A 12,338-nucleotide genomic window follows, 5' to 3' on the forward strand; every position below is an offset into this window, starting at 1 on the left:
ACATACACCTTAGCTCCCTCAATCTGTCTACTGAGAGGGCCTCAGAGCAGTGACAACCTCCACTCCCTAATGGTACACCTCGCACATCCCTAGCACCCAATCTTGGCTTCTAATATCATTCTCCAAAAAAGGGAGCCCGAGCTCCTTGGAGAATTGGAACTGGCTAATTACAGCATTGGGGCAGAAAAAGGACAAGATGAATCCGGAATATCCCATGCCAGAGAGCAAGAAAGTACTCAAAAGATGAGGGATGTGTCAAAAGGACCTAAGTGTCCACCAACAATAAATGATGAAGAAAATGTGGCATATATACCCAATGGAATATTAGTCAGCCACAAAGAAGGGGGAAATCCTGCCATATGCAATGACATGGATGGATCTTGAGGCCATTATGCTAAGTGAAATAAGTCAGACAGAGAAAGACAAATACCATATGATCTCACCTGTAGGTGGAATCTAAGAAACGGAATTCATAGAAACAGGTAACAGACTGGTGGTTGGTAGGGGTGGGGATGGGGAAACAGGTGAAAGTGAACAAAGGTACAAACTTCTAGTTATAAGAGTAAGTTCCGGGGACATAAGGCACAGCATGGCGACTACAGTTAACAATATCGTATTGTATATTTGAAATCTGCTAAGGAGGCAGATCTTAAAAGTTCTTCTTATAAGAAAAAAAAACTGTAATTATATGAGGTGATGGTTGTTAACTAAATATAATGTGGTAATCATTTTGTAATATGAAAAATCAATATGTTGTACACCTTAAACTAATACAATGTTATATGTCAATGACATCTCAATAAAACTGGAAAGAAAAGAAAGAGAGAGAGAGAGAGAGAGAAAGAAAAAGCAAGCAAGCAAGCAAGGAAAAACAAAGAAAGGACATAGGATCCAACGTGAAGGAGATCCCAATGACCAAACTGGGGATAATTTCAGCATCAAAACAAATGATAGGAATGGATTACAACCTACTGAATAAAATAAGAAATTATGAAGCAATATTAACATAAATAAATAATGAATAAATGGAAAGTCTGAGAGTGAATGGGATAGTTTCAGAGTACTTCACCACTAAAAACAGATTCATTCCAAAAAGAAAGAGTAACTTCACAGCAGTGAAACCTGGCAGACACCACCTTGATCAAGGGATCAAAGAGAATATCATTAGCAATCAGACATAGCGAAGTCCTGTACCACGTGATAGGATGCGATGAGCAGTGTTGTTCCTGACAAAGACCTGAACTTGAATCGAATCATGAGGAAACAGACAAAACCACACTGGGGAGACATTCTACAAAAATAACCAACCTGTAATCTTCAGAACTGTCAAGGTCAAAAATGTCAAGGCCGTTCCTCCAAAGAAAAGAGAAGACCGAAGTGCACGGCCTGATTCTGCATCTTCCTGCCATAAAGCATGCTATTGGGACAACTGGTAAAGCTGGGACGGGATCTGAGAACTCGACGGTAGTAACCAATGTTAATAAGAACATGTTACTTTGCCAGTCATCAACAAAATACGCACCCGATACAGCAGAGTTAGCACATCAAAAATATACTAATTACAGGACTTGAGTATACACTGAAACCAGCATATTTGCTAAGGGCAGTGTAAATGTTCAGATCCGGGAGATTCCCTGTATGTATTGGGGAATATATTCACACTATTAGACCCAGCAATCGTACTTCTGGAATTTAGCATAAGGAGCAAGTGAACTATCATTACTGATAAATTACTCATAACCAGAGAACTGGTGAAGACCTGTCAGCCAGTCTTGCATCTCACTCTTACCCAATTATCTGATCTCCAACCACAGTGAAATACCTGCGAGGCTCTGAACAAATTCTACTCTTACATAATATTACAATTTTGCATGTTATTCTCTTGGCCTATTTTGTTCACCCGGCAGATTTATAGACATAGTTCAAGACATTATTCAAATGGCACCTTTTCAGTAAAAACTTCCTAGAAAATCTAATCTTTCCCTGGCACTTACATAAAATCAAGTCAGTAGAGGCTTCTTCGGCGACTCCATAAAAAGTTCTCATGTAAGAACTATTGGTTTATACCATACGGTTTTACTTATATGTAGAATCTAAAAAAGAAAAAACAAAACAGAACCAGACTCATAGATACAGAGAAGAAACTGATGATAGCCAGCCAGATGGGAGGAGGCTGGGGAGCTAGGAAAATGTGAAGGGATTAAGAAGTACAAACTGGCAGTTACAAAATAGTCACAGCATAAGGAATATAGTCAATAATACTGTAATAACTATGTATGGTGCCAGGTGGGTACTAGACTTTTTGGGTACTTAGTGGGTAGGTATATTAGACTTATCACTTCATATATTATATAAATGTCTAACCACTGTGCTGCATACCTGAAACTAATATAATATTGAATGTCAACTGTAACTGAAAAAGCTAAAATTTCATTAAAAAAATTATTTGTTTAAAAAAAAGTTTGTGTCACCCTCTAGACCCAGACCTACCATGTCTAAAACTGTAGTTATTAGCCACACGTGGCTACTTAGCACTTGAAACATGGCTACTCTAAACTGAGATGTGTTGTTAATGTAAAACACACTAAATTTAAAAGACAATACAAAAAAAGGATGTAAAAATCTAATTAATTTTTATATTGTCACATGCTGAAATAATATTTCGGTTATTTAGAGAAAATATATTATCAAAATTAATTTTATCTAATTTGATTATATTTCTACAAACGGATATAAAGCTATCATTACAGATGATATGAATCTTTTCACAGAAATTTCGAAAGAACTTAGAGATAAACTATCAGAATTAACCAGTGAGGTTAGCCAAGTTGATGGATATAAGGTGAATATAAAAAGGCCAACAGTATCCCCACGAATAGGTAACTAGAAAGTGAAACCTTAAAAGATTATATCACAATAGCACCAAATAATATCAAGTAACTAGGAATAAACACAATGCAGATGTACAAGACCTCATCACAGAAAACTGTAAAAAATGAGAGATAAATTAAAGAAGACTTATAGAAAATTAAGAATATGCCATGTATTTTACTAGAGGCCTTAAAATGATAAAGACATCAGTTCTCACTAAATTGGTCTGTGGATTGAATGCGATACCTATCAAAATCTCAATAGATTTGTGGAAATGGACAAGTTGATTCTACAATTTATATGGAAATGCCAAGAGCCAACAGCAGCTAAAATAATCTTGAAAAAGAACAACATGGGAGGACTTATTCTACTGGATGTCAAGGCTTCTATAAAGCTCCAAGATGGAAGACTGTGGTGTTGGTGCAAGAGACAAACGGACCAATACGGCAGAATAGAGAATTGAAAAATAAGCCACACGTACATGGACACATGATTTATGACAACGGTGGCACAGTCGAGCAATAAAGAAAAAATTATTTTATCAAAAAGAAATAAATAGAAAGAGCCACTGCTGGGTCAACTGAATCTGGATACCTAAATTAAAAGAAAAAACATGAATCTTCATTCCCACCTACACTACACATGAAAATTGACTCTAGGTAGACTGTGCAAGTAAAAGTAAGAAGTGAAATAACATAGTTCTTAGATGATAACATAGGAGACTATCTTCATGACCCTGGGGTAAAAAAGACTTTCTTAAACAGGTTACTCGAAGCACTCATCACGAAGGAAAAATCGGACTGTTTTAAAAGTCAAGTACTGTGTTCATTAAAGACACAATTTAAAAAGGGAAAAGACAAGCCATAGATATTTGCAATATATATATTTGAAAAAGGACTTCTAACCAAAATAAATGAAGCACCCCTACAAGGCAATAAGAAAAAAAAAGATCCAATAAAAAAGGAGAAGGGGTAAGGCCAAAAGGAGAGAGCCAAACGAAAGGCTGCTGACCTTCATTAGTCGTCAGAGAAATGCGAATTAAAGACAAAATGAGTTACTGCTACATATCTATCAGTCTCAAATATTAAAAACTCTGACAATCCCAGTGTGGGAAGACTATGAAGCAAAAGGAAATACTAGAAGACTATTGAGTAGCATCTGCTAAAAAAAATCCTTTGATTCAGCACTAGGTGCATACCAACAGAGATGCAACATGCGTGCACCAAAAGACAGAGAATGTTCACAGAGGTAAAATTTGTAATTGACAAAAGCTGGAAGCAATCAACTATTTATCAATAATGAAATGAATAAGCGGAGGACTATAGTGTGATGAAAATGAACACACTACAGCCACCTGTAACGACATGGATGAACCTATCACGATGCTGAGTAAGAGGAAGCAGACACGAAAAGAATACATACCACATGATTCCACAGTCCAAAACAAATAAAACTGGTATGACATTGGACAGAGTGAGCAAGATAGTGGTTTCTTTTAAGGAGAAGGCAGGAAATAAGAGGGTTGCTAGCACTATTGTACTTCTTGACCTAGGGTTAACATTGTAAGGATTCATTGAGCTATACATTTATTATCTATACACTTTTCTGTTATTATTTTTAAAATTTATTTTAAAATTATAGTCAGCATACAATATTATATTAGTTTCAGGTGTATAATATAGTGATTAGACATTTATATATTTGACGAAGTAACCACCACGATAAGTCTAGTACCCATCTGGGACCATATATAATTATAACAATATAATTATATATCTCAGTGACTAATTTTTTTTTTAACTGGCAGTACTTCCCAGTCCCCACACCCCTTCCATCTGACAACCATCAATTTGTTCCCTGTATCTACGAGTCTGCTTGGTTGTTGTTTTTTTTTTATATGCCATATATAAGTGAAATCATACAGCAATTATCTTTGCCTTATTTCACTTTGCATAATACCCTCTAGGTCCATCCATATTGTTGCAAGTGGCAAAACTGCATTCTTTTTTATGGCTGAGTAATATTCCATTGTGTAGATGTACCATATCTTCTTTATCCATTCATCTATCGATGGACACTTAAGTTGCTTCCATGTCTTGGCTACCGTAAACAATGCCACAATGAACACAAGAGTGCATATATCTTTTCAAATTAGTGTTTTTGATTTCTTTGGATAAATACCAAGAAGTGGGGTTGTTGGGTCTTATGGTAGTTCTATTTTTAATTTTTTAAGGAATCTCTATACTATTTTCCATAGTGGCTGCACCAGTTCACAATCCCACCAACAGTGCATGAAGGTTCCTTTTTCCCACATCTTCAACAACACTTAATCTTTTTGTTGCCTTTTAGATAACTGCCATTACGTGACTGTGTTATTCTGGAATAAAAAGACAGGGAAAGAAAGGGGAAAGGAGGGAGAGGAGGGAGAAAGGACACCAGACCCAGATGGTTTTACAACTAAGTTTTAAACCAAAGTTTAAAAAACATACTAACAGTGAAGTACACTCAACATTCATTTTAATAAAGCTAACATAGCCTGACACCAAAACCATAAAAGGGCAATACAAAAAAAAAGCAAAATTACAAGCCGAAGTCCATATTATATAAACAGTTGTTATGGCCTCAAATGTTTGTAATATTAACAGATCATAGATAACCGAAATTTTAACAGAACAGCAAATAATCTTACTGGTTTACTAAAATATAAATCATAAATAAAGACATGAATGAAATATATATATGTATGTATCGCTATCAATTATGTGGGGAAAATACACAAGGAAATCTACAGACAAGGTCAGTGCTACAGACAGTTGTGGAAAGCACATACGTAAACGTATCACATGGGTAGGAATAAACGTGGAGACAAAGAAAAGGCCTTATATTGTTGTGGGTTCACTTGTGTCCCCCCGAAAGGTACGTTGAAGTCCTAACCCCTTGTACCTGTGAGTGTGACTTTATTTGGAAATACAGTGCTCACAGATGGAATTAAGATGTCAGTTAACATGAGGTCATACTGGAATGCGGTGAGTCCTTAATCCAATATGACCGGTGTCCTCAGAAGCAGAGACAGACACCCACGGAGAGGAGAATGCCATGTGGAGACAGAGACTGGATCTACGCAGCTGCAGTCGAGGAACGCCAAGGACTGCTGGCAACCACCAGAAGCTAGGGGAGGGACACGGAACAGATTCTCTCTGTGAGCTTCTAAAAAGGATCCAAGTCTTCCAAGGAACAGCTTGATTTTGGACTTCCGGCCTCCTGAAGTGTGAGAGCACAAAGTTCTGTTGTTTCGAGCCACTCAGTTTGTGGTCATTTGTTACAGCAGCCCTAAGAGCAATCCATACTGGATCCTGACACAGATGACAAAATGGGCACCCGAGCGAAAGGCCACCGAGTGGGGACAACTGCTCAAAGACTTCTGCTAAATACAGAGCATCTGACAAATTACTGACCTGCCCTGTTGACAGTTTCTTTCTATAGGAAGTCTTTTGACAAAGCAGCAAGAGAAACTGCTCCTCGATTTCATTCTGAGTAAGTGGTTGGCAATGTGAAGGTATGAAAGAAACCGGGAGAGAAACGAGCTAAGCGTGTGTTACATCACAGCAGGGAGCACGCTGCAGAGTCAACAGCAGCGGCAAGGGCCGTGGACTAGGACAGAAGCCTGAGCAGTCCTGTTCCCGACACTTCCTAGTTCCGTGACTGTAAACAAATAAAAAACTTTTGTTAACACTTTGCGTTGCAGGTTTTTTAATCTGTAAAAACAAGCAATTTACACTTGTCCTGCCTGCCTCAGATAACTGCTGTGAAGACAGAAGGAGATGATCTAGGTGTGAAAGAAGTCTGAAAGCAGCTTAGAACGTATAAACATCACCACCATTATAACTGCAGTTTAGAGATGTTTCAAAAAAGGAACAGGCCTGGGTTTAGACCAACAGGAGACAGGCTGAGGAAGGGAAGTATAGGAAATAAAACCAAAATACAAAAAAAAATTAATTCTGACAAAGAAGAGAAGGTATTTATAGAAAGCACACAGTAGAAAAGAGAACATTTTCTTATGAACTCAGATTTTTTTTTTGCATTCAGATTTTTTAAAAGACATATGATGAGATAGAATGACTGCATAATTCGGTATCAACGAAGAGAATATCACATACGTTTTCCCAGCTATAAAAATGGAATATTAATAATAGATACCTCCTAAGGCAGTTGGACAATAAAAGGAAGTAATGGATATGAAATTGCTCTGCTGATTATAATGTACTCTAAAATTGTTAGTTGTAAAATTGTTACACATGCATTCAAAAACAGAGTGTAAACTGAAAAATACCAAGTATGAAAAATACTGAATGTGTGTATATGGGGATGATGATGATGTTTTGCCATGTTCAGGGTAAAAGGAACAAGAAGCTACCACTTGATGCAGATAGTACTTCTATACTGAACAAATGGCAGTGCTCAAAAAGCTGGTCCTTACCCCAGCATAAAGCATCTTCATGCATCCAAGGTCGCATAAAACTATCGTAAACTATATACAAATTATTTTCTGACTTATTCCAACATGTGACTGAAATTAAATGACATGCTATAATAACAACCGCAAGAGAAATGCATAGGTACCAAACTTCTCATTGTTCAATATATAAAGAAAATGAATGAACGGAGAACAAAGAGAGTTTAAGAAAAATCAGCCAAAGAAGCTAGGACATGGAACAGCAGTGACACACACAGAGCCGGAGGGCCAATTGTTAGATATTGTTCAGGAGACTGTAAAGATGTCATTTTGCCTACCAAATGTGGAGAAAGAGATGTGTTTACCTGACACATAGAAATATGCAAATTATTTCATCCGGACAGAGCAGCAGTGAAAGAAAGGCAGTTAGTCATCTAAAAAGAATGACTATCAACAAGACACATGCAATGACTATTTGTGAAGCTAATGGGGCAGGAAACACAAAAATATACAAAATGAAAGGAATATTCAAAAATAGGATCTCGGTTTCCATGGAGAAATATGACCTGAAGCAGCCTATAGCTAACAATTCATAAAAACTGTCTCCGGCGGAGAACTCACGAAGCGGCAGTCAAATACAACGTAGTTCAAATTAAATAGTCACTTATTCATAACAGAAAAACACGAGAGGGAACAAGAAGTTCGGGCAAGAGCCTCAATCACCCACCAACAAGACATTGCTGCTATCTGGTATGTCAAAAAGCACGAGCCACACAGATTTTCCTTCTTAATGAATGAGGATGACAGCAACAGCAGGCAGAAACTATACCAGGCATTTTACATACATATTTCATATTTCATAAGGTAGGCATTGTTACCAGAATTTACAGATGAAAAAATGGGTTCAGGTAAGTTATTTATCCAGTTGGAAAAGGACTCCAATGTCATGCTCTTATTCCCAGGGCACCCTTACATAAGAATGCGAAGATTATAATCAACAGAACAAGTAATAAATGTTGGAGAGGATGCAGAGAAAAAGGAACCCTCATACTCTGCTGGTGGGACTGCAAATTGGTACAGCCACTATGGAAAACAGTATGGAGGTTCCTCAAAAAACTAAGAATTGATCTACCATATGATCCAGCAATCCCTCTACTGGCTATTTACCCCAAAGACTTGAAAACCCATATCCGAAAAGATATTTGCACACTGATGTTCATAGCAGCATTATTCACAGTGGACAGGACATGGAAGCAACCGAAGTGTCCTACGATAGATGACTGGTTTAAGAAGCTGTAGTACATATATACAATGGAATATTACTCCGCCATAAGAAGAGATGAAATACTGCCATTCGCAGGTCCATGGATGGACCTCGAGATAATCATGCTAAGCGAAATAATCTAGACAGAAAAAGTTGAAAATCACATGATATCACTTATACGTGGGATATAAACCTAAAAGCGACAAATGAACAGGACAAACAAACAGAGACTCATGGACTTGGACTACAGACTAGTGGTTACCAGAGGGTAGGGGGTGGGAGAGGTGGGGGGAGGTAGACGGTTAAAGAAGGTCGAATATAGAGGGATAGGGGGAGAGTGAAGTGGGTAAAGGGGATCAAATATACGGTAGCTGAAGGAAACTGGGCTTTGGGTGGTAAACAGACAATAGAATATACAGATGTAAAATTAAAATGTACACTTGAAAATTATATAATTGTATTACCAATGTTACCACCAATAAACTTAATTTTTTTAAAAAAAGAATGCAACGATTACAAAATAGGATTGTCTGATCTCATTACCAACGAACACTTCAACTCCCACGGGTCCTGCCTCTCCTTTCCCTGAAAACATAGCTAATAGTATGTTTAAGGTCTCCTGCCCCCCAATAACTGGAAATCAGTCTTTAAAGAAAAAATTACAAGGCCCAAAAGAATCACTAAACCAAATTTTTTAAAAATGGACTTTGGTTATCAGATCTACCTGTCAAGGAATGATTTTAATTACTAGATATTTGACTTTGGGCATGTTATTACTTTTCTAAGCTTTGGGATTTCTTCAATTCCAAAATGAGGATTATAATATTTACCCCTCACGTAGCTATTAAGAAGATTCGACGCGACAATATTCATAATATCGTAGTCCAGAAAGTTGCACAGTTATTAATAAAAGGCAGCAAATATGAAAACTGGTAATTCTAGCTGCTGGAATACAGCAGTGAATGAAACTGGCAAAATCCCTGCTTTCTGAGTATACTTTCTAATGGAGAGACAAAAATAAAATAAAATAAATATAATATTCGAATGGTAAGAAGTGGAATGAGGAAAACAGCAGGAAGGAGAGAGTGAGTAGGGGTAATATTTTAGTTAGGGTAGGTGAGGTGACATCTGAGGAAGTAACATCTGTGTGAGCGGAGACCTGGGTGAAGTGAAGGAGTGAGACAGGTAAAGATCAGGTGAGTTCAGGTTCTAGGCAGAGGGAACAAGTACAAGGCACTGAGGCAGGTATATACTTTGTATACTGAGGAACAATGAGAGGTTTTCCTTATACATATAGGACTAAAATAGCCCAGCTCTTCATAAATAAGTTAATATAAACCAGATTCACGGCTCCTGCTTCTGAGCATTACCTAGAAGAGACAGAGTATTAAAATCTAGACACTCATTTTCCAAGCCCAGCGTCCTGGCCCTAGTGGGTGTGGCCTTTTCCTAAGTGCCCCGTCCACCTGGAGGGGCTGCTTTTTCTAGTTTGCACGTAGGTACCATACAGGGCGCCTGCGGCCCCTACAGGCCTTCCCCTTCAATAGGATTTATTGGCTCTGCAATCATCAAAGTGGCATTAATAAGCCTGTCAACTCAGAAATGGAAACGAACTAATTGTGTTGAACTAGATTCTGTAATGACATTCATTAAAAACGACTTATAATGTGAGATGATCACAACGTTCATTGTTCTTCTCTATCTTGAAACTGATTAAAAATGTTTTTTAATCTAATAAGTTAAAATAAGGCCACATGACAGACACTCGATCTGGATTCTGAAGACCTGGGTATAAGTCCTAATTGTGCTATTTTCTCCAAAGTCACATAGCTTATGGTTTAACTTTAGTTTCCTCATTTGTAAAATTAGGATAATGAACACTGTCCCATCTCACCAGGTTACTGTGATAAATTCTATTCAAATGTAACCATATTTTTTTATTAAGATATCAAGTAAAAAAGCATAAAAGCAAATGCATAACGATAAAAGTAGACAAAGTTTTTATTAAGGAAAAAGACCTTGTGTATATCAATAGACTTCAAATTAAAAAGGTTAAAAAAATAATCAAATAAATAACACCAGGCTTGCACATTAAAAAAATTAAAGTCTTTGCTACTGAGGGGTTCCATCTGTTCCTGCTGCTCCCAGCCCACCTAGAGGTCAAAATGTGCCATGATGACGATGACTGAGGATTTTCCACAAGAGGACCCAGTGTCAAGTTGTCAGAGTCCTCCTCTTGTCTGCGTTGATCAATTATTCTCCCGTCAGGCCTATTCTTGGCAACTGAAGGCCCGTCCTTAGCATAAGGCGGGTAGTTATTATTTAGCCAATTTAGAGGTCATCCAACTGACTTAAGTATCTCCACCTTCACGACACTTTTCTGGATCAGCCCTGTCGGAAATTTGTTTTTCCTCTGAACTCTAAATTACTCACACGGCTCAAGTTCCCTTATATCGTCGTTATTCGTGCACATTCATCATCCCCTTACTGAACTAGAAGCTAATAGAAAGCAGTAGCTGTCTGAAAAAATCTGTCCTCAGAGCACCTTGTGCAAGGTCTTTGATACTGTCCCCAGACAACTCCAAAATATGAACCGATCAAAGGTAGTGAAAAAGTCTGTGTGTGCCTGCCATACTACGGGCATTGCTCCAGGTGCTGGAGATACCGCGTGTCTGAATTACCAAAGACAGCCAGGGGCGAGAAGCGGCGACTGTGGTCGAGACTTGAGAATCTGCAAAAGCCGGGACCGGGCAACCACTGAGAGTCCAGAGGGGCGTGCCAAGCAGCTGCCGTCCAGAGAATGAAGACAGGTGAGTGTGCAGCCTCCTGAAGAAGCCGTCCATAATCAGGTTGGAGTGGCAGTCGCGAGGAAACCTACAAGCATAGTATGAGGGAAAGGAAATCCCTCAAACTCCCAAAGCCTCAGCCAGACTGCTGATCTGAAAATACGCAGGTTAATTATCGGGAGGCTCCTGCTAGATCGACGTGTATTCTACAGAGACATATATTTGGCATCCACAGAGACATATATTTGGGACCTGCAGAGAAGTCACACAGTGGAGTGTTTAAAAGCACTGGTACCAAAGTGCCTGCACTCAAACCCGGCTCTGCCACTCACCATTCAAACACAGCTGTGTGATCTTATTGAAGTTATTCAACTTCTTTGTGCCCCAACCTCCCCATACGTAAAATGGGGTGAGCAGTAGGATCTGCTTTTAGGGTTGTCATGAAAATTAAATGAGAATGTCCATGAAGTGTTCAGAAGAGAGCCTGGCACACGTTAAATGTCATGTTAAGTAAGACTATCCTTTAATTTACCATCTAAACTGGGACAACTCTGTGAATGAAAAGGGACCCTATTGATAATTACATCAAGACTGCAAAAACTGAGACTGTGCCAGGCAAACCAGGTTATATGGTCACCTTATAAGTAAGTTAGAAGAAACAAGAGGACGTGACCAGAGGAACGAGAATGCCCTGCCCCCCTCTTTACAGAGGCTGCCCACAGATACATGTACCCAACGTTAACAGCTGAATTCTATTCCCCTGCGTGCACACTGTTGAGCTAAATGAGCACACTTAGCTTTTTGTTATAAACAGTTTCGATTAATACACCAATCAATATTGGCATGATCCCCTCAAGATTAATAACAGGCATCCAACGAATATCGAGGACATGGTAATGGTCACAGGTGAAGGATGGTAAGACTAGCTCCTTGCCCTCAAGAAGCTAATAACCAACAGTTATTT

The 12,338-nt window shown here is 38.4% G+C and overlaps 1 protein-coding gene across 3 annotated transcripts in view; it reads right to left on the reverse strand.

The window, feature by feature from the left end:
- SCAI (suppressor of cancer cell invasion) overlaps positions 1-12,338 on the reverse strand; it is a 113,073-nt gene that overhangs the window by 60,236 nt on the left and 40,499 nt on the right. The window contains exon 2 of one of the 3 annotated variants that reach the window (XM_025051135.1): positions 1,995-2,093. The exons of the other annotated variants lie outside the window; for them this stretch is intronic. Coding sequence (XP_024906903.1) covers positions 1,995-1,996 — 2 coding nt within the window. The 5' untranslated portion in view covers positions 1,997-2,093. The remainder of the gene's footprint in view (positions 1-1,994; positions 2,094-12,338) is intronic. 3 annotated transcript variants of the gene reach the window in all.

Source organism: Pteropus alecto, unplaced genomic scaffold (assembly GCF_000325575.1).
Source record: "Pteropus alecto unplaced genomic scaffold, ASM32557v1 scaffold67, whole genome shotgun sequence".
Lineage (NCBI taxonomy): Eukaryota > Metazoa > Chordata > Mammalia > Chiroptera > Pteropodidae > Pteropus > Pteropus alecto.